This window comes from Xenopus laevis, chromosome 2L (assembly GCF_017654675.1).
Source record: "Xenopus laevis strain J_2021 chromosome 2L, Xenopus_laevis_v10.1, whole genome shotgun sequence".
NCBI classification, from domain to species: Eukaryota; Metazoa; Chordata; class Amphibia; order Anura; family Pipidae; genus Xenopus; species Xenopus laevis.
Genome location: NC_054373.1, coordinates 179783924 through 179809231, shown reverse-complemented (window position 1 = coordinate 179809231; position 25308 = coordinate 179783924). Strand labels below are relative to the sequence as shown.

General features: G+C 43.2%; 3 protein-coding genes across 5 annotated transcripts; 2 read left to right on the top strand and 1 right to left on the bottom strand.

Moving 5' to 3' along the window:
* Positions 1 to 1149: 1149 nt before the first annotated feature.
* tmem216.L (transmembrane protein 216 L homeolog) lies at positions 1150 to 8363 on the top strand. Of its 2 annotated transcripts, XM_041582740.1 has the most exons (7): positions 1150 to 1362; positions 4771 to 4923; positions 5665 to 5681; positions 6932 to 7025; positions 7448 to 7540; positions 7620 to 7821; positions 8156 to 8363. In XM_041582740.1, the coding sequence occupies exons 2-7, from the start codon at positions 4911 to 4913 to the stop codon at positions 8169 to 8171; spliced, it is 435 nt and encodes a 144-aa protein (XP_041438674.1). In that variant the 5' UTR covers positions 1150 to 1362; positions 4771 to 4910; the 3' UTR covers positions 8172 to 8363. The 2 variants fall into 2 exon arrangements, with proteins under 2 accessions (XP_041438674.1, XP_018103291.2); XM_018247802.2 differs by lacking the exon at positions 1150 to 1362 and having other exon boundaries at positions 4693 to 4923.
* A 779-nt stretch (positions 8364 to 9142) lies between these two features.
* Positions 9143 to 13468, bottom strand: LOC108706168 (ragulator complex protein LAMTOR1-like). Its single transcript, XM_041582739.1, has 5 exons — positions 13311 to 13468; positions 11476 to 11624; positions 11289 to 11366; positions 10454 to 10580; positions 9143 to 10283 (listed from the first exon to the last, which is right to left on the bottom strand). Exons 1-5 carry the CDS (start codon positions 13350 to 13352, stop codon positions 10191 to 10193), a joined length of 489 nt encoding a protein of 162 aa, XP_041438673.1. The 5' UTR covers positions 13353 to 13468; the 3' UTR covers positions 9143 to 10190.
* Positions 13469 to 17528: 4060 nt separating this feature from the next.
* On the top strand, positions 17529 to 24376 carry sfrpx.L (secreted frizzled-related protein L homeolog). 2 transcript variants are annotated; one of them, XM_018247801.2, is made up of 4 exons: positions 17529 to 18091; positions 20197 to 20718; positions 21644 to 21721; positions 22798 to 24376. In XM_018247801.2, the coding sequence occupies exons 2-4, from the start codon at positions 20226 to 20228 to the stop codon at positions 23100 to 23102; spliced, it is 876 nt and encodes a 291-aa protein (XP_018103290.1). In that variant the 5' UTR covers positions 17529 to 18091; positions 20197 to 20225; the 3' UTR covers positions 23103 to 24376. The 2 variants fall into 2 exon arrangements, with proteins under 2 accessions (XP_018103290.1, XP_018103289.1); XM_018247800.2 differs by having other exon boundaries at positions 17532 to 18091; positions 20194 to 20718.
* Positions 24377 to 25308: the final 932 nt, after the last annotated feature.

The following is a 25308-nucleotide window of genomic DNA, read 5'->3' as shown; positions in this document are numbered from 1 at the left end:
ACCCCTAAATCTATTACATCTTTAACTCTAATACACCCCTAAGTCTAATACAGCCCTAACTCTAATATACCCCTAACTCTAATACATCCGTAACTCTAATACACCCCTAAATCTATTACATCCCTAACTCTAATACACCCTAACTCTAATATATCCTTAACTCTAATACACCCCTAAATCTATTACATCCCTAACTCTAATACACCCCTAACTCTAATACACCCCTAAATCTATTACATCCCTAACTCTAATACACCCCTAAATCTATTACATCCCTAACTCTAATACACCCCTAAATCTATTACATCCCTAACTCTAATACACCCCTAAATCTAATACACCCCTAACTCTAATATACCCCTAACTCTAATACATCCCTAACTCTAATACACCCCTAAATCTATTACATCCCTAACTCTAATACATCCTAACTCTAATATATCCTTAACTCTAATACACCCTAAATCTATTACATCCCTAACTCTAATACACCCCTAACACTAATACACCCCTAAATCTATTACATCCCTAACTCTAATACACCCCTAAATCTATTACATCCCTAACACTAATACACCCCTAAATCTATTACATCCCTAACTCTAATACACCCCTAAATCTATTACATCCTTAACTCTAATACACCCCTAAATCTAATACACTCCTAACTCTAATATACCCCTAACTCTAATACATCCCTAACTCTAATACACCCCTAACTCTAATACATCCCTAACTCTAATACACCCCTAAATCTATTACATCCCTAACTCTAATACACCCGTAACTCTAATACACCCCTAACTCTAATACATCCCTAAATCTATTACATCCCTAACTCTAATACACCCCTAAATCTATTACATCCCTAACACTAATACACCCCTAAATCCATTACATCCCTAACTCTAATACACCCCTAAATCTATTACATCCCTAACGCTAATACACCCCTAAGTCTAATACACCCCTAACTCTAATATACCCCTAACTCTAATACACCCCTAAATCTATTACATCCCTTACTCTAATACACCCCTAAATCTATTACATCCCTAATTCTAATACACCCCTAAATTTAATACACCCCTAACTCTAATACACCCCTAACGCTAATACACCCCTAAGTCTCATACACCCCTAACTAATAATAGGCTAATAATTCATAAAACATACAAAATGAATAATGAAGACCAACTGAAATGTGCTTTGAATAGGTCCCTGTATAACCTACTAAAGGTTCATGTTAAAATGAGCAAAGGGCTGTATAAAGAATTAAAGGAACAGCGTGTCATATAAATACATGTGTAACAGAGTGAGGAGCGGAAACCGGGGGTGGTAACAACAGAGAAAGTGTTGGCGGTAAGTCTGACCTCACTTCCTGTCCTCCAGTAAATAAGTCTCCCACCTGCTTTTACACTCACTCACTGCCCAACTGTCAGCCAGACACACAGGGGGCAGGAGAGCAAACTCACTCACATTATGTTTCTGGCTCAGAGGGGCAAAGTGCCAGTCTCACATCCCCAACCATCATGACTGACAGATGATAAGAGGGTGACAGACAGGAGGGTGACAGGAGGGTGACAGACAGGAGGGTGAACAACCAAACAGGAGACCCAGTGATCTGAGCCCCACATTGGCCTCAGTGCTTGTGGAACTGTATGACAGCGGTATTTACACAGCAGCAAGTTAATTGGTTTCAGTCACTGACTGAAGGAGGAAATCCCTGGGGTAAAGCTGAGAAATCTGCCCGGGAATATCCAGTTACTGATTCCTATAAGGAACAATAATACAGAAGAAACAGGTTGTTCCCCTTCCACACATTTGTTTCACTTCTGTTCATTTCAGATTCTTCATCACAAATTGCTTTCCTTTAATTATTTGAGACTATCTTTGCAAAATCTCAGTGTAAAGTGTAACGTTAGTGTGTGAGTGTGAGTGTGAGCTCAGGTGCAGAGTCTGTTCAATTGGCTGATCCATTAGTTGCTCCATTTCTCTGTAGGGTCTATGGGGAATATAAGTGCAACTATTGTATTAATTCTAACAGCTGCCTGTAATGAAACTCATGGATTCTGCTCAGCAGGGACAACGATAAGAAATGTATCAACTAAATGTATCAATTTAGAACTGTTTACAGGGTCGGCGACCCCCCTCCCCCAGAGCTGCTTTACAAAGTGAAAAATGTCAGTTTACACTTCAATATCAGAAAATAGTCACAAATAAAAAATAGAAAGTAATTGGAAAAAGTATTTTTATTTCTGGTGACCTGTCTGAAACCAACTGAAGTGAAAGAAGTGTTTGGAAGGTGAACAATATATAAAGCACCAACATATTCAGTGGAAATGTACAATAAAAAGCTGAATACGCAGAGATACTGACAGATCCAGCAGGTAAATACTTGAGAACAGCTTTAGTGTATTACTTAGTTATTTGTATTTTGTACCCTGCAAGATGCTTGGGGATAATAAGGGGAACAATTATGTCTTTAGACCTCAGAATTACCCAAACTGCCTCTGCGTTACCCTTCAAACTGGCTCACACAGGCATACAATATATTTATATATATACACATATATATACACAGAGCACTGGGAACATCCCACTGTTCTTATAAGACTTTAGTTGGCTCAGTGTATAGATGAGTTCTGACTAGAGTTGCCACCTGGCCTGTAAAAATGATGGTTGATCCCAATGTTATTAATAGGGAATAAAGATAAATATATAGGAAGGTCAGTGATCCCAATGTTATTAATAGGGAATAAAGATAAATATATAGGAAGGTCAGTGATCCCAATGTTATTAATAGGAATAAAGATAAATATATAGGAAGGTCAGTGATCCCAATGTTATTAATAGGGAATAAAGATAAATATATAGGAAGGTCAGTGATATGATCCCAATGTTATTAATAGGGAATAAAAAGATAAATATATAGAAAGGCCAGTGATATGATCCCAATGTTATTAATAGGGAATAAAGATAAATATATAGGAAGGCCAGTGATCCCAATGTTATTAATAGGGAATAAAGATAAATATATAGGAAGGCCAGTGATCCCAATGTTATTAATAGGGAATAAAGATAAATATATAGGAAGGCCAGTGAAATGATCCCAATGTTATTAATAGGGAATAAAGATAAATATATAGGAAGGCCAGTGATCCCAATGTTATTAATAGGGAATAAAGATAAATATATAGGAAGGCCAGTGATCCCAATGTTATTAATAGGGAATAAAGATAAATATATAGGAAGGTCAGTGATATGATCCCAATGTTATAAATAGGGAATAAAGATAAATATATAGGAAGGTCAGTGATCCCAATGTTATTAATAGGGAATAAAGATAAATATATAGGAATGTCAGTGATCCCAATGTTATTAATAGGGAATAAAGATAAATATATAGGAAGGGCAGTGATATGATCCCAATGTTATTAATAGGGAATAAAGATAAATATATAGGAAGGTCAGTGATCCCAATGTTATTAATAGGGAATAAAAATAAATATATAGGAATGTCAGTGATCCCAATGTTATTAATAGGGAATAAAGATAAATATATAGGAAGGGCAGTGATATGATCCCAATGTTATTAATAGGGAATAAAGATAAATATATAGGAAGGTCAGTGATCCCAATGTTATTAATAGGGAATAAAGATAACTATATAGGAATGTCAGTGATCCCAATGTTATTAATAGGGAATAAAGATAAATATATAGGAAGGGCAGTGATATGATCCCAATGTTATTAATAGGGAATAAAGATAAATATATAGGAAGGTCAGTGATCCCAATGTTATTAATAGGGAATAAAGATAAATATATAGGAAGGCCAGTGATCCCAATGTTATTAATAGGGAATAAAGATAAATATATAGGAAGGTCAGTGATCCCAATGTTATTAATAGGGAATAAAGATAAATCTATAGGAAGGCCAGTGATCCCAATGTTATTAATAGGGAATAAAGATAAATATATAGGAAGGCCAGTGATATGATCCCAATGTTATTGATAGGGAATAAAAAGATAAATATATAGGAAGGTCAGGGATATGATCCCAATGTTATTAATAGGGAATAAAGATAAATATATAGGAAGGCCGGTATTTTTTTCCAGAAAAGGTGACAACCCTAGTCCTGAGCGGTGACACAGAACAATGGGCTCTCCCTATAGACACTGATTGTACCATTGACTTTAGGTGAGGGGAGGGCCTATTTCTAGGGGGTCCCCAATAAGACTGAGGAGTCACAACAGCTTCAAATATTACAAATGGTGATGATGCTAAAACTTTACTGAATTCACAGAAGAAGGAGATTAATGACCAACTCCCCTGTTCCATTAGGCGCAGTTCGTGCTTGATTAATGTTATAATTTATGACCCACAACCATTCCTATTTTATATGCCCTGAGCATGCCCACGTTATGCCATTGTTCGCTGAAACTGCAGCTCTTGAATTCCTTTTCATTAACTTGGGTGGATTGTGCATGGCGGCATTGATAGCTGTGCAGGCTGCAGCATAGCAGTGGCGGGGGCGGGACTTATATGAGTGACACCTTCATTCGCTCTGGAAAAGGGAGGAGCCATGGCAAAGCGGTGAGCTGTATGTAGCGCCACCTGCTGGTCCGTACCTAGGAATATATAGTGACAAGTGTGAGTATTGCTGCACCTGTACAGAACCAGCCGGGGAGGAGTCGCCTGTATCTATATATCTATATAACACAGGTGGAGCAGGGGCAGAGGAGCTAACAGTTTAATTTGTCGCAGGAGAAGGAAGAGGAATCCAACAAGCTAGAGCTACATCCGGCTGAAGTTAGGACCCCGAGGCGCATAGAAGCTGGTGACGCGATCACGTGTTGCCGGAGGTTTCCAGGAAGTGATCTCACAGGCGTCCTTAGAGCACCAAGATGGCGCCCAAAGGTAAGTGAGAAGCGGCGGATGAATTCGCGATGCGGCCCCTCTGCTGTGCTGCTTTTGGCACCTGCCCCGGGGAAGCGCCTCCAGCTCATCTCTTATTATAACTAATTAGCCGCTAATTCTCATGCGATGAATCATAAACTACAACTCCCAGCATCCCCGTCTGATACATCGTTATCCCGGCCCGGGGAGCAGCCCGAGATCTTGTTTAACTGCAGCTCTTACACAGAATGACTTGTCCCATGGTCTGTCACAACTCCCGGCATCCCCTGAGAGACACAGTGACTTTGTACAGATCAGGAATAATGACTGAATGGTATCCATGGCAACAGGACTAGTTGTGTGTGTGTCATGTGACTGAGGGGCGGAGTTTCTGCGGACACAGTTAATTGGTCCATTAAGCATGGGGTGCCAGTAACTAAGGGGTGCAGGGAGTTGCGGATGAGAGTGAGGAGGTGCCAGGGAATTGGGTCACAAATGCTTCTCCTCTTTCATTTACTCACGTCACACCTCTTACTAAATGACACTCACTCCCTGCAGCAGCTCATTAATTCTGTCACTAGACACCAACCCTGCCTAACTGCACTGCTGTAAATATCACTGCCCCTGACACCCAGAAACCTGTAGGGGGAGCCCAAAGGTGCTGAGAGGGGACTGAACCCCTACTGGGATATTTCTATTGTCTTCTGCTTAATCCTGTGTAACGTGTGCTCCCCCCTCCTAACTGTGTATTTCATTTCCCAGGGAGAAGACGTGGAGTTGTATCCTTGTCACTTATATAGGTTTGAAGGTACCAAGTACAGATATATACTGGCCCCACCCACTCACACCATAACAATTCATCAGCACCAGGACACTGCCCTCATTATTATACACAGCCTTGTGCCTTTATATGGTCACAGAACAACCCCTCAGTGACTTCTAATATCCTTATCATTTACAGTAGGGGGTATATTATCCCTTATAATACATGAGTGATACTCAGAGTTCCCTGTATAACTCAGCCTGCAGCCTTGTGCCTTTATATGGTCACAGAACAACCCCTCAGTGACTTCTAATATCCTTATCATTTACAGTAGGGGGTACATTATCCCTTATAATACATGAGTGATACTCAGAGTTCCCTGTATAACTCAGCCTGCAGCCTTGTGCCTTTATATGGTCACAGAACCCATCAGTGACTTCTAATATCCTTATCATTTACAGTAGGGGGTACAGTGTTGGTATAGCCACAGATGAGTACCATTATGATAAAGCAGCTGAACAGTGTTTCTTTTTGGTTTTTAATTTTGCTTTGTTTGGCCTGTGCCTTGTTAAAGGGGAACTATTGCAAAAATGAATGTAATATAAGCTTCCTCATGCTGAAATGAGAAACTTTCTAAATACAATCAATTAAAAATTCTTATTCTACTTTTGTTATATTCTTAATCTACTTTCTATCTTTTTATATTTCTGTCAACATACTATCTTGTAAAAATTAAAAAAAAAATTAAAAAATCTGCATTGTTTCTGAAATAATCAAGTTTATGTTCACTATTCCTCTCTCAGCATCTGTTTCTCTTCATTCTCTCTTCATGCAGCTCCCTCAAATAACTGATTCCAGTACAAATAATAACTGTCTTTTGCGCAAATCCTGCATGTAGAGAGACATGTTGTCTGGTGAGTGTAATAGAGTGAGCTCTAATACATCTGCTAGGAAAGGGAGCCCCCTATAAGATATATTGGATCTAACTGTGAATGAATATCTGACACCCAACTGCTGCATGAAGACAGAATGAAGAGAAACAGATGCTGAGAGAGGGATAGTGAATATAAACTTTATTATTTCAGAAACATTACATAATTCTTAATTCATTGTATTTAGAAAGTTTGCTGAAGCTAATATTACATTTTCAGTTTTGCAATAGTTCCCCTTTAAAGTAATCTCTATATGTATATTTCTATAAAGAGTACATTGTATCATGAGTCGTGTTCATACAGTGCATTATAAGTTTTTCCTCAACACAAGCAGCTTTCATCCACCCCCCTGGAGGTTCTCTTCTTCCTCAATGGGTGGTACTGCGCCTCCTACTTCCTCATTGAGACTCTCATTTTCATCTATAAAGGTGAGCAGTAAATGTGGCTGATAACATTAGGGTGTGCTTTCCCATAACTCTGTGTTATTGGCATAAATACTGTAGTCTTCAGTAGTCCTGATGAGAGGGGAAAGAAGCATGTGACTCATGCAGTGGGTGGGGTTAGAATGCAGATAGCAGTTCACAGTGGAGGGGATGGGAGTCTGTGACTCATGCAGTGGGTGGGGTTAGAATGCAGATAGCAGTTCACAGTGGAGGGGAGTGCAGTCAGTGACTTGAGCAGTGGGTGGGGCTAGAATTCTGAGGGGACTGGAGTCTGCGAGTCAAGCAGGGGTGGGGCTAGAACACTTATGGCAGTTTACAGGGGGAGGGACAGGGAGTGTGTACAGAAACACAGAGGATCAAGGGAAGAATGGCCCTTTTACATCCCACCATGTTGTTGGTTCCCACAGGACTGATCCTGCCGTACCCCACATCTAATCTGATCCTTGAGTCATTCCTCCTCTTCCTCTATCTGGGCATTGAGGTCTCTCGGCTGTTTCTGGGTGAGTATGAAGGAAGCCGAGGGAGTTGTGTCACTTGCCCAGCACCCTGTACCCATCCTGTGCCATTATCTGTTCCCAGGGTGCCGGGGGAACCTGTGTGAGAGGAAACTGCCTTTGGTGGTGAGTTTGGGCCTGACTGTACCCGCCGGACTGCTAGCACTCTATTTCCTGTTGCTTCAGACCTATGCCCTGAGGCTAGAGACTGTGCTGAACTGCATCCTGCTGCTCTTCTATGGGCTGGAGGCAATACTCAGCTGTACAGCCCTCATCACTCTCTGCAGGTAAGTGAATGGGGCAAAAGCATGAACCCCACCCACCCTGGCGCTGCTCTGTATTGAGAAATCCCAGGGGCTGCACTGGGTCTTTCTTCTCTAGTCCCTCCCCTGCGGAGCACATTGATTGTTCTTTCACACACAGCCATGTTTATTTATATGACATCCCATTACTTAGTTGCCCACATATCTGGATTGGCATAGGGTATAATACCTGTCACAGGTATAATAACTGTGCTTTGCCCTCAGAATCCCCAGAGGCCCCCAATCTAAACCTTTTTATTGGACTTTATTAGAGTGTGAGCTGGAGTTGCACTTATATGCACCCGTCTTATTTCCACAGGGAACCAACCTACTGAGCCGAGACCAATCCTGTGTGTTTCCCTGAAATCTCACATCTGTTTGCCGTGCAAATTACCCCTATTCAGAGTGACACCCGTTACTGTTCTACTCCCAGAAGCCCCCACTCCACTCTGAATAGGAACGTACCTATTCTCATTTTAACCTTTGTCACTGGGACCTGAAATAATAAAATGTATCTTTCTTTTTTATCATTTTCTTTTTCTTTGTTTCCAAATATTCTGCAGAAAGCAACAATGGCAAGATAAGTGATCCTATAAGTCTGAAGTGCTCAGGGTTTCCATTATTTACCTGATGCCTCCGGCTGTATTGCAACATCACTATTAAGTTTCCCTTTATTGCAATTCCCTATAATTCCCTTGTTGTTGTGCAACTCACAGCAACTTTACTCACTCATACTGCAAAAGCAGCTCCGGGGGGGAGCTAATTAATCCTTAAAGGAAAACTATACCCCCCAAACAATGTAGGTCTCTATAAAAAGATATTGCATAAAACAGCTCATATGTAAAATCCTGCTTCATGTAAATAAACCATTTTCATAATAATATACTTTTCTAGTAGTATGGGCCATTGGGTAATCATAAATAGAAAATGGCCATTTTAAAAAATAAGGGCCGCCCCCTGAGATCGTAGGATTCACTGTACTCACAAACATACCAACAAACCATACATGTTAGGTCACATGAGCCAATTAACAGACAGAGTTGTGTCGTTTGCTTCCACACTTCTTCCTGTTACAGTTAGAGTTGAAGTATTTCTGGTCAGGTGATCTCTGAGGCAGCACACAGACCATCACGAAATGGTGGCTCAAGGCAAGAGATGTAAAAGGGCAATATTTACTTAAATATATATTCCAGTTTGGTAAGATTCTTTAATATGCCACTTAATATGATATGAACTACCTGTTGCTTAATTGTTCATTTTGGGGGTATAGTTTTCCTTTAAAGGCAAAGTAAAGCGCTGGGAACAGTTTGAGACAAGTAAGAATTTTATTGTTACAGAGATTTCCCACAATTTATAGAAAAAGAAACCAAATAGTATTTGTTTACTGTAAATTATTCTCCTTGTGGGATAGGCCAGGGCACCCCCATTCCTCTCCGCATGAGCCGTTTGCATTACTCCTTGTGTAATCATGCGTGAGGCACCCAGGGGTAACCCTTAGCAATGGCACCACCTAGGGACAGTAAGTAAAATTGCAGTCTCTCCAGCTGACCAATAACATCCTCTGATGTAAGATGAAAGCTGCCAATTGGGCATTGCCAGGTGGAACAGTGTAATGATTTGCCACATGATCAAGAGTCTATATAATAATGCCAGCCCCTAAGTACCATCCGGGGAGTTGGGAGCACATAGGGTTAAGGAAACAGAACCTGCAAAGTGCCATCCTTATTGTTACTAAAGGAACACATCTTGTGCTGAACAGAAGCAGTAAGTGTAGTCTCTACATACAGAGCAAAGGGTCACAGCACCCCCTGTCCTTGGCTTTAAATACTCAATGTGACAGATTAGGGGTATCTATGAGGGGCCCATTATGTGTCAAGCTGCAGCCATAAAGCTCAGGATGCACAGAGACCATGATCCTAAGCCTCCTGCTGTCAGAAGGTGCAGGGAATTTCTCTCAAGTCCAATGGGACAGACCCCAAATGTGTCAAGTCTCCCCCCAAAATCCTGTAGTTACTAAAAATGTTAAATGTAAGTAGAAAATAAACATTTGCACTGCTGGGTAATAGAACAGTTTAGCCTGTATTATATGTGGGCTGTTACTCCAGAATACAATGAAATCAGAGCTGTAAGACCAGGGCAAGAGCTGAACAGTGTGAATGGCCAGTGCAAACATCAAGGACAATAGCAAGATGGCGGTACAAGGGGTAACAAAAGGGGGTAAAACAGGTGATCGACTCCTGAGCTAAGCAAAGACAATATTTAAAGAAATCTCTAAAAAATAAAGATAAATTAAAGAAAATATAGATGGAGTCGACACTGCTTGAGGTCTGAGAGAACGCGCAAGTGCATCCAGGTTACGGGATCCCAAACTGTACAACTAAATCCTCTTTTGCATCCACTCGTATCTGTGAGAGCGCACTGAAGGCGTAAGCAGCGATCTTAGACACCTGCAGGGACAAACGGACAGGCTGGAATATTGGGGGGGACGGGCGGCATCTCTATAAGCACTAGTGGAGCCCCCCTATCAACCCAGCGCTGACAGTCTTGGATACACTCAGTGCTGCTACTGACAAACAAATAGAAGCTCCCCCTGGGGGAGGGCACATGTGGGCATTACCTGCTGTATGTCTGTAAAGGGAACGGGGTCACTGGCGAGTATTTGGTGCGGCTGAGAGGTCAGTGAGGGGAGGGGGGGCACGTTCTTCCAGTCCATTAAATTGCTGCTGAGTTTCGCCAGCCTCGTGCTGAGTGGAGACAGGGAAGGGTTAATTAAGAGACAGTTTCATGCCCACCACTCATGCAAGGAATATTCTGCCACTCTGTGTGGGCAATAAATATAAAACGGGGTCCCCAGCTATGTCACTGGCCCCACAAATGACACCGAGAATTAGCTGTAACACTGGCACCCCCACACAATGGCCTGGCACACAACTCACATCATACGGCACATGCTGATTATTAGAGAGCTTGGAATGTGGGAATTATCCTGTTGCTTTTGCCTGATCTATAGATCTCACTCACAGAGGGGCAGCAAAATTAATTTGTAAACTAGAGGTAAATGCCCTAAGATCACAACTAACCAACACCAAACTCCTGAACAGAATGTCATAGAGAAACAGCAGACCGGGCAGTGCCAATAATAATGCCCATTGTTGCCTGAGATGCACCCGTGTGACACAAAGGTTCAGTCTCTCTCTCTTGCTATTTGGTGTAAGCAGCCGACCCTGATCAGTAATATAAATATCTATCTCTCTCTCTCTCTCTCTCTCTCTCTCTCTCTCTCTCTCTCTCTCTATATATCTCTCTCTATATATATATATATATATCTCTCTCTCTCTATATATATCTCTCTCTCTATATATATATATATCTCTCTCTCTCTCTCTATATATATATATCTCTCTATATATATATATCTCTCTCTCTCTCTCTCTATATATATCTCCACTCACCTGTACTGCCGGGCTCTGTCCATACATTCGTGCTGCTCCATCCCCTGTGACTCCACGGCTGACACATCAATAATGTTCCTGTAGGGGAAACACTGGATTTTAGTTACACAATGGGTTAATCATAGGGACCAGTCTGCTCTCTTGCACCCCCCAATACAAGCAACGGGCCGGGGGGCTAAATACTCACTGAGCGGTCTTGGCCAAGATGCGAGACAACATGGCCTGTTCATCAGTGCGAGCGGAGGGGTTATTTGTGGGGTTCTGTTCTGATCCATTTTGTTTATTGCTGGGAAGAGAGTGGCTTTGGGGCAGCAGATGTTCCCTCTCTCGCTGATCCTGGTGGGTGGGAAAAGTCACGATCAGCTCATCAGTATCAATAAAGGTGCCATGCATAACAAATAGAAGATCCCGAGAGCAGCTCAACCCTAGCAACTCCCTGCAGGCCTACTGTAGCACTGGTTGGGAGTGAGTACAGAACACTGAGCAGCTCAACCCTAGCAACTCCCTGTAGGCTACTGTAGCACTGGTTGGGAGTGAGTACAGAACACTGAGCAGCTAAACCCTAGCAACTCCCTGCAGGCTACTGTAGCGCTGGTTGGGAGTGAGTACAGAACACTGAGCAGCTAAACCTTAGCAACTCCCTGCAGGCTACTGTAGCGCTGGTTGGGAGTGAGTACAAAACACTGAGCAGCTCAACACTAGCAACTCCCTGCAGGCTACTGTAGCGCTGGTTGGGAGTGAGTACAAAACACTGAGCAGCTCAACAGGAGTCAGTGACATCATGGGGGTCATTCCCATTGGCTGTGGATAGTGATGTGAGCAGCCAATCACTTGCTTTGACACGGAGGATCAGTTGGCTTCATACTAGCACAGTGGGGTAGATCTATAGGGGCAAATATATCCACTGAAAACAATTGACCTCCCTTAGTGTTAACAAAAGTCAATATATGTTTACTGGTCTGTCCTCACCAGACAGATATAGGAAACCATTTAGCCACTCCCACAATCCATTTCAAAGTAAAATTCAAAGTAGAGGCTCAACAACTACTTTACTTGCAGTGCCTCCTACTGCCCCTACAATGTGCCCCCCAAGAGAGAACAGATCAGTTTGGGTGTATATGGTCTACCAGGAATGGAGGTCACATGACCATCTGGCTCCGTACGTGACAGTTTCAGTACAAAAGCGGATGTTCAGTTACTGTTGTTATGTTGCAATTTTAGTTGGTGGCTTTTGAAATAAGTGCATTTCTGCTGAGAGTCTGAAAGTGGTGTTACTTCCTCGGTTGCTTTTTAGACAATCCAGCCTTGGACCTCCAAACGACCTGTAAAAAGCACTGGTTACAAGGGCACTAATGGCCGCTTACAGGGGGAGGGGCAGAGAGTCTGTGACCAAGGAAGTGGGTTGGACTAGGGCACTAATGGCATTTTACAGGTAGTCTCAAAGTAAAAAACAGTAGAGCCAGGTACTAGCAGATTAACTGCACTGTTGCACAACATTTATTGACAGGACATGTTTCAGGCAAAGCTCTTTTTCAAGTGTTATAAACAGAATCTCACCTTACAATTAAACAGACCTAGCAGCACCCACCATGTGCAATGATTGTGACCAGGTCTATTTAATTGTAAGGTGGGATATTCTGTGGATAACACTTGAAAAAGGGCTTTGCCTGAAACATGTCCTGTCAATAAATGTTGTGCAGTTAATCTGCTAATACCTGGCTCTACTGTTTTTTACTTTGAGACTACCTGTAAGCGGCCATTAGTGTCCAACCCACTTCCTGGGTCACAGACTCCAAGTCCCTCCCCCAAATAAGTTATAAACAGTTGAGTAGTTTCACCAATTACTTCCCTGGCAACTGCCCGTTCAGAATGTGCGGTTATTTCTCCTTAACTTGACGCAGGACAGCGGGTGGAACTGTGGGCGGGCAGTTCTGCAGGTGTCACGTGATGTCAGCAGCACAAGGTGCCTCGTATTACCACAAAGTGAAAGTTAAAGCAACCCCCGCAGCCCCGGTGTCTCACCCCTTTGCCGGTGTCAGTCTCCCCGCTGTAGCAACAGCCCATGTCCGACAGAACGGGGCCAGCTCGCTCCGGACAGCCAAGCCGATCTATCACATGACAGGGGAGCCGAACTCCTGAGCAATAGTTCCGCTTCCGGGTGCTGCTGGGGCAGCTGCGCGCTGGGAGGGCGTGGCGTTACCAGGGTAACCACTGGCACTTTGTTTTGTTTCCTTCTCTACATAAATACCCGCAGAGCTTCCGCTTCAGTGACAGCAGGGGGCGCTACTAAGGCCAATAACTTCTGCTGTGCTTTGTGCTGCAGTTGCCCAGTTCTGTGTGGCTAGTACATTGCTCTTTGTGGCTAATAACTTTGATCCTCGTGTAATAAAGGAATTGCCTTCAGCTTTGGAGAAGAGGAGGGACAGAGCCATAAAGCTGTAAATGGGCAGAGACCCTGCACTAATAATTATTATTAGTATTATTATTATTGGTATTATTATTATTAGTATTATTATTCGTATTATTATTAGTATTATTATTGGTATTATTAGTATTATTATTATTAGTATTAATATTATTAGTATTATTATTATTTGTAGTAGTAGTAGTATTATTATTGGTATTATTCTAAGTATTATTATTAGTAGTAGTATTAATATTATTAGTATTATTATCAGTATAAGTATTATTGCCCCAGAGGGGCCACAAAGAATCTTCAAAATCCTTCCTATGACTGCAGGTAAGTTCTTGTACACCCACCGGGATCCACGATGTCACACAGCAACCCCATCCCTCTCACTGAACTACAACTCCCATGGAGCCCACATGTGTATTTATATTGGAGTCTGTACATGAGGCAGCAGGAGAAACCAAGGGGGATTTGTTTAACAATCTAATGCCACAGCTGAAGGGTCCAGGGAGTTGTAGATCAATTGCAGTTTAAAAATCCTGATCATTAGTCTGGACTGGTCCCATTGCATCTTGGAGTCAGAAAGGAATTTTCCCCCTCTGAGACAAATTGGAGAGACTTCAGATGGGGTTTTGCCTTCCTCTGGATCAACTGGCAGTTAGGCAGGTTATATATAGACTTAAGGTTGAGCTTGATGGACGTGTGTCTTTTTTCAACCTAACTTAATATTACTGTGTAATTGTATAATATATTGGTATATATAGTCTATATATACTATACTATGGACTATACAATGTTACTATGTATTAAAAACTACAAATATCTCCTGATTATGAAAAAAAACGTTTGCATTGTGTTTATATTTTGGAATGTGGTGCATGGCTAGCAGTGAGTCAGTACAGGCTGCAGCAGGAATCCCAGTGAAGTGTTATACAGGCAGGTGGGAGGAGGATTACACGTGTGTCTGGTTTTAAAGGGGCAGTGCAACGGGGCCCAGTCCACTACATGGTGCATTTATTAAAGGAGGAAAGCTCCATACAGTTGCAGGAGAATGGGCAGGGTGCAGGGAGTACTCATTTGTCACATCTCTATAAGGTTTCACTTGTGGCCCCTGGGCCGAATTCATGCATCTCTATCAATACACTGAGTAACCTTGTCCCCTGTTCTACTCCCTGTACTTTTTTCCCTGTTCTACTCCCTGCACTTTGTCCCTGTTCTACTCCCTTCACCTTGTTCCCTGTTCTACTCCCTGCACCTTGTTCCCTGTTCTACTCCCTGCTCCTTGGTCCCTGTTCTACTCCCTGCACCTTGTTCCCTGTTCTGCTCCTTGTCCTACTCCCTGCACCTTGTCCCCTTTTCTACTCCCTGTACATTGTCCCTGTTCTACTCCCTGCACCTTGTCCGTGTTCTACTCCATGCACCTTGTCCCCTGTTCTACTCCCTGCACCTTGTTCCCTGTTCTACTCCCTGCTCCTTGGTTCCTGTCCTACTTCCTGCTCCTTGTCCCCTGGTTTACTCCCTGCTTGTTCCCTGTTCTACTCCCTGCACCTTGTTCCCTGTTTTACTCCCTGCTTGTTCCCTGTTCTACTCCCTGCACCTTGTTCCCTGTTCTACTCCCTGCACCTTGGTCCCTGTTCAACTCCCTGCACCTTGGTCCCTGTTCTACTCCGTGCCCATTCCCTTACATTAGGCCACATTATGCTGTAGATAGTAAAGAGGAGATTGGATTATCTATATGTATATGTGTTGTGTGTGTGTTTGTTATATGTGTGTGTGTGTCTGCACATCAGGGACAGCTTGTATTCTCTCTGCCAAAAAACTGCGCTTCTTTCCCTCATTCGACTCCAACTACTGTAGTATACCCGCCCACTTTATATTCTACAGATTCTCCTATTCTGTGTGTTGTATAAATAGAATTGATGCCATTTGCACCCTCTGTACTAAATCCCCGCAGTCGGCAGAGGGGCCCTATTATTGCTCGGGCCCAGAGAGCTAATTTAGTCAGTAACTGCAGCATGAGATGGTTTGGCACCGGCAGTTAAGTATTAAGGGGAAACGTATCTCTGGGAGAGGGGGGCAGTGTAAAATGCGGCCCCTCAAATCACTGTCCCATTTGGGGCCATATTACAGTCATATGAAAAAGTTTGGGAACCCCTCTCAGCCTGCAAAATAATTTACTCCACTTTCAACAACAAAGATAACAGTGGTATGTCTTTCATTTCCCGGGAACATCTGAGTACTGGGGTGTTTTCTGACCATAGATTTTTAGTGAAGCAGTATTCCGTTGTATGAGATTAAATCAAATGTGAAAACCTGTCTGTGAAAAAATGTGGGTACCCTTGTAATTTTGCTCATTTGAATGTTACTGCTCAATACTGATTACTGGCAACACCAAATTGGTTGGATTAGCTCGTTAAGCCTTGAACTTCATAGGCAGGTGTGTCCAATCATGAGAAAAGGTATTTAAGGTGACCAATTGCAAGTTGTTCTTCTGTTTGACTCTCCTCTGAAGAGTGACAGCATGGGATCCTCAAAGCAACTCTCAAAAGATCTGAAAACAAGGATTGTTCAGTATCAAGGTTTAGGGGAAGGCTACAAAAAGCTATGTCAGAGGTTTAAACTGTCAGTTTTAGCTGTAAGGAATGTAATCAGGAAATGGAAGGCCACAGGCACAGTTGCTGTAAAACCCAGGTCTGACAGGTCAAGAAAAATACAGGAGCGGCATATGCGGAGGATTGTGAGAATAGTTACAGACAAGCCAAAGATCACCTCCAAAGACCTGCAAGAACATCTTGCTGCAGATGGTGTATCTGTACATCGTTCTACAATTCAGCACAATTTGCACAAAGAACATGTGTATGGCAGGGGGATGAGAAAGAAGCCCTTTCTGCACTCACACCACAAACAGAGTCGCTTGTTGTATGCAAAAGCTCATTTAGACAAGACACAGTCATTATGGAACAAAGTACTTTGGACTGATGAGACAAAAATCGAGATATTTGCTTATAACAAAAAGCTCTTTGCATGGCGGAAGAAGAACACTGCATTCCAAGAAAAACACCTGCTACCGACTGTCACATTTGGTGGAGGTCCCATCATGCTGTGGGGCTGTGTGACTAGTTCAGGGACTACTGGGGCCCTCGTTAAAGTCGAGGGTTGGATGAATTCAACCCAATATCAACAAATTCTTCAGGATAATGTTCAAGCATCAGTCACAAAGTTGAAGTTACGCAGGGGTTGGATATTCCAACAAGACAATGACCCTAAACACACTTGGAAATCTACAAAGACATTTATGCAGAGGGACAAGTACAATATTCTGGAGTCCCCCGACTTGAATATCATGGAAAATCTATGGGATGATTTGAAGCAGACTGTCCATGCTCGGCAGCCATCAAATTTAACTGAACTGGAGAGATTTTGTATGGACGAATGGTCAAAAATACCCACATCCAGAATCCAGACACACATCAAAGGCTATAGGAGGCGTCTAGAGGCTGTTACATTTGCAAAAGGAGCTCAACTAAGTATTGATGTAATATCTCTGTTGGGTGCCCAAATTTATGTTTTGTCTATGTTCTGTCTAATTTTATGATGCATATTTTCTGTTACTCCAATAAACGTTATGTCACTGCTGAAATACCACTTTTATAAATAAGGCATGTTATATATTAAAAGGAAGTTGCTACTTTGAAAGCTCAGCCAATGATAAACAAAACTCCAAAGAACTAAAAGGGGTTCCCAAACCTTTTCATATGACTGTAGGTGTGTAATTGTCTGGGTACAAGTGATGTGAGTGCGACTGTATCAGAGTCTGCCCTCGGCTCATTCTTTTCTTTCAGTGAAATTCCTCTCTGCCTGGAAATGTTTATGATCCTGATGCTGCAGGGAAATTCCTGTGCCTTGTGCACCCAGCCTTTAACTCCCAGCCTTTAACACCCAGCATGCAATGGGACACTAATTGCTCTGCACCCCCCCAGCAGCTTTAAAACTCAACAAACCTCACACCCCTGAGCATGGGCCGCCCCTCACCAGTTAAGACATGTCTGTGCCGAGCCCAAACTCCACCGCCGAGTGGATGGAGTTGAAGTTAAACTTGGGCTGAGCATTTGCTATTGTTCTGCTGCTGGACTGGGTCTCACTGTGTCTCTGCTCTACTTTCAGGGGCATCTCTGTGCCACTCTTAATGGGCAGCTCTTTATTTAACAGCATCTGATGCCCCAGCCCCATGTGAGAGAGTCCCCTCAGGTTACCCAGACTCTGGGGCACAATGGCTGGCACTTGCTGATGGGAAAAAACATCTCGATTACTCGATTGACCTTTTATGGACTTCTGATTCTCAATTGTGCAACAGGTTGGCAGAACCAGTGAGACCCCTGAGGAGCTCTTAGAGGTAAGGTGACCCCTCTCTTTATGTCTGTGGAATTTATGTGGCATGTGGGTGCTGCTCAGCGTTGTCGTGTGCTTGCCCTGGGAATGTGCCATTCTGCAACTGGGGCTCCGCAGAGGGAAAGGGTACATATGAGGGTGCAGAGGGAAGGAATACAAATTGAGGGTGCAGATGGAAAGGATACACATGAGGGTGCAGAGGGAAAGGATACACATGAGGGTGCAGAGGGAAGGGATGCATATGAGGGTGCAGAGGGAAAGGATACACATGAGGGTGCAGATGGAAAGGATACACATGAGGGTGCAGAGGGAAGGGATGCATATGAGGGTGCAGAGGGAAGGGATGCATATGAGGGTGCAGAGGGAAAGGATACACATGAGGGTGCAGAGGGAAAGGATACACATGAGGGTGCAGATGGAAGGGATGCATATGAGGGTGCAGATGGAAAGGATACACATGAGGGTGCAGAGGGAAAGGATACACATGAGGGTGCAGATGGAAGGGATGCATATGAGGGTGCAGAGGGAAGGGATACACATGAGGGTGCAGAGGGAAAGGATACACATGAGGGTGCAGAGGGAAAGGATACACATGAGGGTGCAGAGGGAAGGGATGCATATGAGGGTGCAGAGGGAAGGGATACACATGAGGGTGCAGAGGGAAAGGATACACATGAGGGTGCAGAGGGAAAGGATACACATGAGGGTGCAGAGGGAAGGGATACACATGAGGGTGCAGATGGAAAGGATACACATGAGGGTGCAGAGGGAAGGGATACACATGAGGGTGCAGAGGGAAGGGATACACATGAGGGTGCAGTCAAACACTTCATACCACATGGTAGTTTGCATAAAGATGAGTAAGGGGCATCAGACAGAGGCATTAGCAGTGTTGAATTATTGCCCCTCTATAAATGTCCCCTGCTCCTGTGTAGGGTTTTCCTTTTCTTGAAAAAAATACCGGCCTTCCTATATATTTATCTTTATTCCCTATTAATAACATTGGGATCACTGACCTTCCTATATATTTATCTTTTTTCCCTATTAATAACATTGGGATCACTGGCCTTCCTATATATTTATCTTTATTCCCTATTAATAACATTGGGATCATATCACTGGCCTTCCTATATATTTATCTTTATTCCCTATTAATAACATTGGGATCACTGGCCTTCCTATATATTTATCTTTATTCCCTATTAATAACATTGGGATCACTGACCTTCCTATATATTTATCTTTATTCCCTATTAATAACATTGGGATCACTGACCTTCCTATATATTTATCTTTATTCCCTATTAATAACATTGGGATCATTTCACTGACCTTCCTATATATTTATCTTTATTCCCTATTAATAACATTGGGATTATTTCACTGACCTTCCTATATATTTATCTTTATTCCCTATTAATAACATTGGGATCATATCACTGACCTTCCTATATATTTATCTTTATTCCCTATTAATAACATTGGGATCAGCCATCATTTTTAAAATACTGGCCAGGTGGCAACCCTACTCCTGTGTGTGGATCCAACAAGGTTCCCAGACTGTGGAGCCTCCCCAGGGGCCACAGCCTGAGGGTCACTCAGTATCGGGATAGTGAATTCTGAAATGGATCAAGAATTGCACCAGAATTGTTTCAGCAGGACTCAGGTTCCTTTCCATGTTCTGTGGCCCCACACTGATCAGATGAGTGGTCATCAGCAATGTCTGGAATGATTCTGGTACAAAGTTGCAACCTTTCTGGTTCTACAGGTCTGTGTTGGGTCTGTATTGCTTCTGTCCCATGCAGTGTGTTGCTTCCAGCCAGTTGGGGGAGCTCAGCTTTATTTTGTGGGATCCTTCTAGTTCCGGCATTGTGAGGGGTTTAGAACCCACATGAAATACACATTTAATTGTTAAGGTGCAAAATTAAATAGAGAAATCTGAAGTAGCGATGGCGGATCCCCAGAAAGTGGGTCTCTGGGTATGGCTCTTACAGTTTGGGGTTCAAGTCTGATTATAGCAGGGGACTGATTGAAGGAGAACAAAGTAGATTTCTCTTTCTTTCTCTAATAATAATCACTGTTCCATCTGTTCTTTTGTTGCTGCAGCAGAAAGTCCAGTGACCCCTTTTATTTCAGCCATGAGGTTCCTCCTACCCGTCTCCGTGTTCCTTGTAATCGTGGGCATCCTGTGCCCCACACAGGCCTTGCCCTTCATCCTCACCCATCTGAGTACCCGCAAGAGCAGCTGCAAATCCATCCCCAGCACAATGACCCTGTGCCACGGCGTGGGCTACACTGAGATGCGCCTGCCCAACCTGCTGGGGCACGACACCATGAAGGAGGTTCTGCAGCAGGCGGGTTCCTGGGTGCCACTCCTTTCTAAACAGTGCCACGCAGACACCAAGAAGTTCCTGTGTTCTCTATTTGCCCCCGTGTGTTTGAGTGAACTGGATCAGGCCGTGTACCCCTGCAGATCCCTCTGTGAGGCAGTGCGGGACGGCTGCACCCCCGTCATGTCTGCATTTGGCTTCCCCTGGCCTGATATGTTCAACTGCACCCAGTTTCCCCTGGGGAATGACCTGTGTGTGCCCCCTGCTGGCAGTGAGGATAAACAGCAAGAGGTTAAAGAAGGTGGGTACCCATCATTCATTTTCTACATATAATACATGTCATTGAGTTCCTGAGCTTACCGCTCAACTTTCATATAATGAAAAAAGAAAACTCAGGACATTTAGGCCACACCCTTGACCAATCCACCCTACAATACCCCACTTAAATAGCAGGGAGATGTAATATTACATATAAATTCAAATATGGTCATGTCTAATATCCTTATAACTTATAGTAGACAATATGTTACATGTATCTGCCTAAAGTCTCATAGTACCCCTCAGTGACTTCTAATATCCTTATCATTTACAGTAGGGGGTACATTATCCCTTATAATACATGAGTGATACTCAGAGTTCCCTGTATAACTCAGCCTGCAGCCTTGTGCCTTTATATGGTCACAGAACAACCCCTCAGTGACTTCTAATATCCTTATCATTTACAGTAGGGGGTACATTATCCCTTATAGTACATGAGTGATACTCAGAGTTCCCTGTATAACTCAGCTTGCAGCCTTGTGCCTTTATATGGTCACAGAACAACTCCTCAGTGACTTCTAATATCCTTATCATTTACAGTAGGGGGTACATTATCGCTTATAATACATGAGTGATACTCAGAATTCCCTGTATAACTCAGCTTGCAGCCTTGTGTCTTTATACGGTCACAGAACAACCCCTCAGTGACATCTAATATCCTTATCATTTACAGCAGGGGGTACATTATCCCTTATAATACATGTATGCCGTTCCTGCCCTCCATGTCTTTCATTAGGGAGAATTACTGATAGATATTAATTACAGATAGATATTAATTACTGATAGATATTGAGCAGTGAAAGCTGTAGGGTGAGTGGTGCCACATTGCAGGCTTGAGTTAATATTGAGATGTTGGATCTCTGCATTATTGTACATGGGGGTCACTGTATTTTCTTTCCTTCACCCAGAGGTGCCCTGCTCTGCCTGCCGTAACCGGGGAGACCCCGACAAGGATTTCCTTCAGAATTACTGCTTCTCTGATTTTGGTAAGTGTGGCCACACGGGGATTGGGAGGTGTAAACTCAGGGGTTAGGCTGAAGGGATGAGCTTTATGTGACACCCCTATAAATCCCACTTATGGGGTGCCCTGGGTATATGTGAATACGTTGTACAGTGAGTAACAGGACAGGGAAAGCCCAGCAGACAATGCCCCTCAATGCTGTGCAATCTAGAGATTGTACTTTTTGTACAGGCAGTCTGGGGCACTGACTACAACTCCCAGAATCCACTGTTGGTGTTTGAGCTGCAGCATTCAGGCAGGATAATAGTGATCAGTCCAGATAGTGCTGATAATAATCACATGGCGCTGATCCAGACACTCTCATTGGATGCAGTGATCCAGAATAAAGATTTCCCTATCTTGGCCCATGCTTGTGTGAGCCCATGCCTTTGTGTAACCTAACCCAGCAGCGGATTAGTCTCCTTCTATATCTATCTATCTATCTATCTATCTATCTATCTATCTATCTATCTATCTATCATCTATCTATCATCTATCTATCTATCTATCTATCTATCATCTATCTATCAATCTATCTATCTATCTATCTATCTATCTATCTATCTATCTATCTATCTATCTATCTATCTATCTATCTATATATATATATATATATATATAATTTCCACCAGAGACTTGTAGAGCCAATACTGTTATGGGCCTTCAGTAAAGATCTTTATGGGGAAATTTTCATTGATCAATGAATCAGTCCAAGGGGAATAGTGCAATTGGCTAAGACATGAATGGATAAATAGCTCTGAAATAATGGATAGCTTCTTCAACCAGCCAATCAGTAAGATCTCTGTGTAGCTCTGCCCATCTCCTGGCAAGCTGATGGAGCCAATCAGATGGGTTGAGAATAATAAGCTAGTGGAACCCACACAAAGACTCATTGATTTCAGTAGGGAGTCTGGTGGTCAATGAGTGTGTCCAGTTGGTACCTGCTCGGTGGGATGAATGTTGGGTATGGGTAGAGGAGGATACAAGGGAATTCAATGAATATTCTATGTACCCAATGGTGCCCCACAGTTCCATCAGATTTGCCCCTCTTGTGTCTCGTAGCTCTGAAGATGAACATCCGTTCAGTGTCCACCCTGGAAGGAGACATCATGGTGGTTCCAGAAGTTAAGAGCAGGACTGTGTATAAGAGCAAGGGCTGGAGTGATGATGAGCTGAAGAAGACAATTCTCTGGCTGCCGGATGGAGACAACTGCATCTGCCAGGACATTCATGAGCCGGGCACCACCGTGCTGCTTCTGGGCCACCGGGCAGACGACCGACTGGTCATCTCATGGGTCAGAAAGTGGCAGAAGAGTGAAAAGGAAACCAAGAGATTTTCTAGAACTGTGCGCAAGATGCATTGTTAGATGGGGAATGGGATGGTGGAGGTGGGTACGGATGCATTTCATTTATTTGGGTCCCTCCGGTTCCACCTGCTCTGATTGGATGGGACTGCTGATCTGAGACTGTTCTCCTAGAATACTGGTGTCTCTCGCATATAATGAGTGGGATGGATTTGCTCAGAGACCTCAGCAGATGCAGTTTATGTTGGGTTTGTGGGTCAGAACATCCCAGACAGTGGCACCAATAGGCTGAGACTATCCTTGCCCACTATCTCCTGATGTATCAGAGACCCCCCATGTGTGACATTGGCACTTGAGCTGGGCCAGTCGGGCACGGAGGTGCCTTTTACCAGTGAGACCAAGTTGTGCTGGTGGGTTTGGATCAGATTAAGAAGAGTGTAAACCGCACCTCCATTAAAACGTATCCTTTATTATTTGGCTATCATAAATATAAGATCAAGGACCGCATCATTGCCTGATGCGTTTCAGACTACACTAGTCCTTAATCATGGGCTACAATTAAGGACTAGTGTAGTCCAAAACGCGTCAGGAAAATATGTGTTCTTTGATCTTATATTTATGATTTATGAATTTGATTCATGCAACTTTAATTGTAACCAGCCCTCCTACACGGAAGCATGTAATAACAAAGAGGGGACTGAAGTAACATGGCGCGGTTAGAGCGGTCTTTTTGCGTTTTTTGGTTTTGGATCAGACTTACGAGCAGCAAATAATGTTTCCATTCGACTCACCTTAAATCACTTATTTTAATTTGTTTTATCAATGTTTGTGTGGGGGGAACAAATGGCCCAATTGCCATGGTGACGGCCCTCAGGGGGTCAGTGGTACCTACTGATCCAGTCTGTATTATAGAAGAGGGGCATTTGTGATTTGTAGTCAGTGGCACAGAGTGGCCCTTCCCCTGCCCCCCATAAACCTTCATGTTTGTGCCCTTGAACAAGTGGGTGCAGAGCCCCTGTATATAATTAACCCTCCTTGTATAAATAACCCCTTTGTCCTCTGCTCATGAGTCGTGCCCTGGGGCTCCGGAGATCTTTATTCTCCCCCCATTCCCATATTTGCTGTTTAATAATAAACAGATGTTGGAACAAGTTCATACAGAGCCATGAGCGGGGGCCCCTGGGAGACTGGGGGGTTTCATTACACACGGACTTACTGCTCAGCTATAGATCCAATGTGTCCTTTGTCCAGCAGAATATTTTATATTATCCCTGTACTTTTATACAGTATGTGCTTCAGTTTTATTCAGTCTCCATAAAGTGACTTCTTGTAGATCAGCCATGGGTTGTGGTTCCTCTGCTTATGCTGAGCTTTCTCTTATCTGTTCAGCCAATTGGTATCTTATCTGTTCAGCCAATCAGTCTCTTATCTGTTCAGCCAATCAGTCGCATGTAAGGGCTGCTGTGGCGTAAACATAAGGAATCTACAGCTCCAGTAAAGATCATAAAAGTCATTAGCCCCAACAGCAGAACAAACTGATCTCATATGGACATTCTGCAGATTTATGAATTGCAATTGATATGGACCTATGGTTGCCACCTGGCCGGTATTTTTCCGACCTGGCCGGTAAAAATGATGCATGATTGCAATGTTAAGTATAGGGAAAAACCATAAAAACATAGGAAGGACGGTATTTTTTTCTAGAAAAGGTGGTAACCCTATTTGGGCCCCACCCATGTCCATAGATTCCCGGCCTGTTTGGGTGTCGTTGGTCCAGGTATTCTGAGTGCAAGGCCAGCAAATGTCTTGGGTGATACCAGATAGTGTTGGTGGGTGAGGCTTATTATAACAGTGGGTGTGGCCTGCACTTGTGGGTGGGTCTTATTTCGACATACTGCACTACACATGGTGCAACTAACATCTCTCCACTGATTCACTAGATGCTGTATAACATCCCTCCACTTCTTTCACCCCAATTTAATGCTGTGCAAGCCCATTGGCTTCATCATGTGTCAGGACTAAAGGCTGCTGTGTGGGGTTCAGTTAAGGCGACTGCATGGAAACGGCCTCTCAGGAGAGGAAGTCGTTACAACATGGGGACCATCCTCCTACTAATTAAATACAGACTAAAGCAGTGGCATAACTAGATGTTACTGATCCCCACAATAAACTCAATTAAGGGCCCCAAAATATTCATAAATTGGACAATTCTACTAAGATATATTAAAATCGCTCATTAATTAGGGGATCACTGGGCCCCCTACAATCG

What these genes read in the sequence shown, in the direction of transcription:
- tmem216.L (XM_041582740.1), top strand. An exon ending in TCTCATTTTCATCTATAAAG is followed by an intron (nt 7,026 to 7,447) that starts GTGAGCAGTAAA and finishes TGGTTCCCACAG; the next exon opens with GACTGATCCTGCCGTACCCC. An exon ending in GGTCTCTCGGCTGTTTCTGG is followed by an intron (nt 7,541 to 7,619) that starts GTGAGTATGAAG and finishes ATCTGTTCCCAG; the next exon opens with GGTGCCGGGGGAACCTGTGT.
- LOC108706168 (XM_041582739.1), bottom strand. Translation starts at nt 13,352, where the DNA reads ATGGGCTGTTGCTACAGCGGGGAGACTGACACCGGCAAAGGG. An exon ending in ATCTTGGCCAAGACCGCTCA is followed by an intron (nt 11,367 to 11,475) that starts GTGAGTATTTAG and finishes TTTCCCCTACAG; the next exon opens with GAACATTATTGATGTGTCAG. An exon ending in GACAGAGCCCGGCAGTACAG is followed by an intron (nt 10,581 to 11,288) that starts GTGAGTGGAGAT and finishes GTCTCCACTCAG; the next exon opens with CACGAGGCTGGCGAAACTCA.
- sfrpx.L (XM_018247801.2), top strand. Translation starts at nt 20,226, where the DNA reads ATGAGGTTCCTCCTACCCGTCTCCGTGTTCCTTGTAATCGTGGGCATC. An exon ending in ACAGCAAGAGGTTAAAGAAG is followed by an intron (nt 20,719 to 21,643) that starts GTGGGTACCCAT and finishes TCCTTCACCCAG; the next exon opens with AGGTGCCCTGCTCTGCCTGC. An exon ending in TTACTGCTTCTCTGATTTTG is followed by an intron (nt 21,722 to 22,797) that starts GTAAGTGTGGCC and finishes TGTGTCTCGTAG; the next exon opens with CTCTGAAGATGAACATCCGT.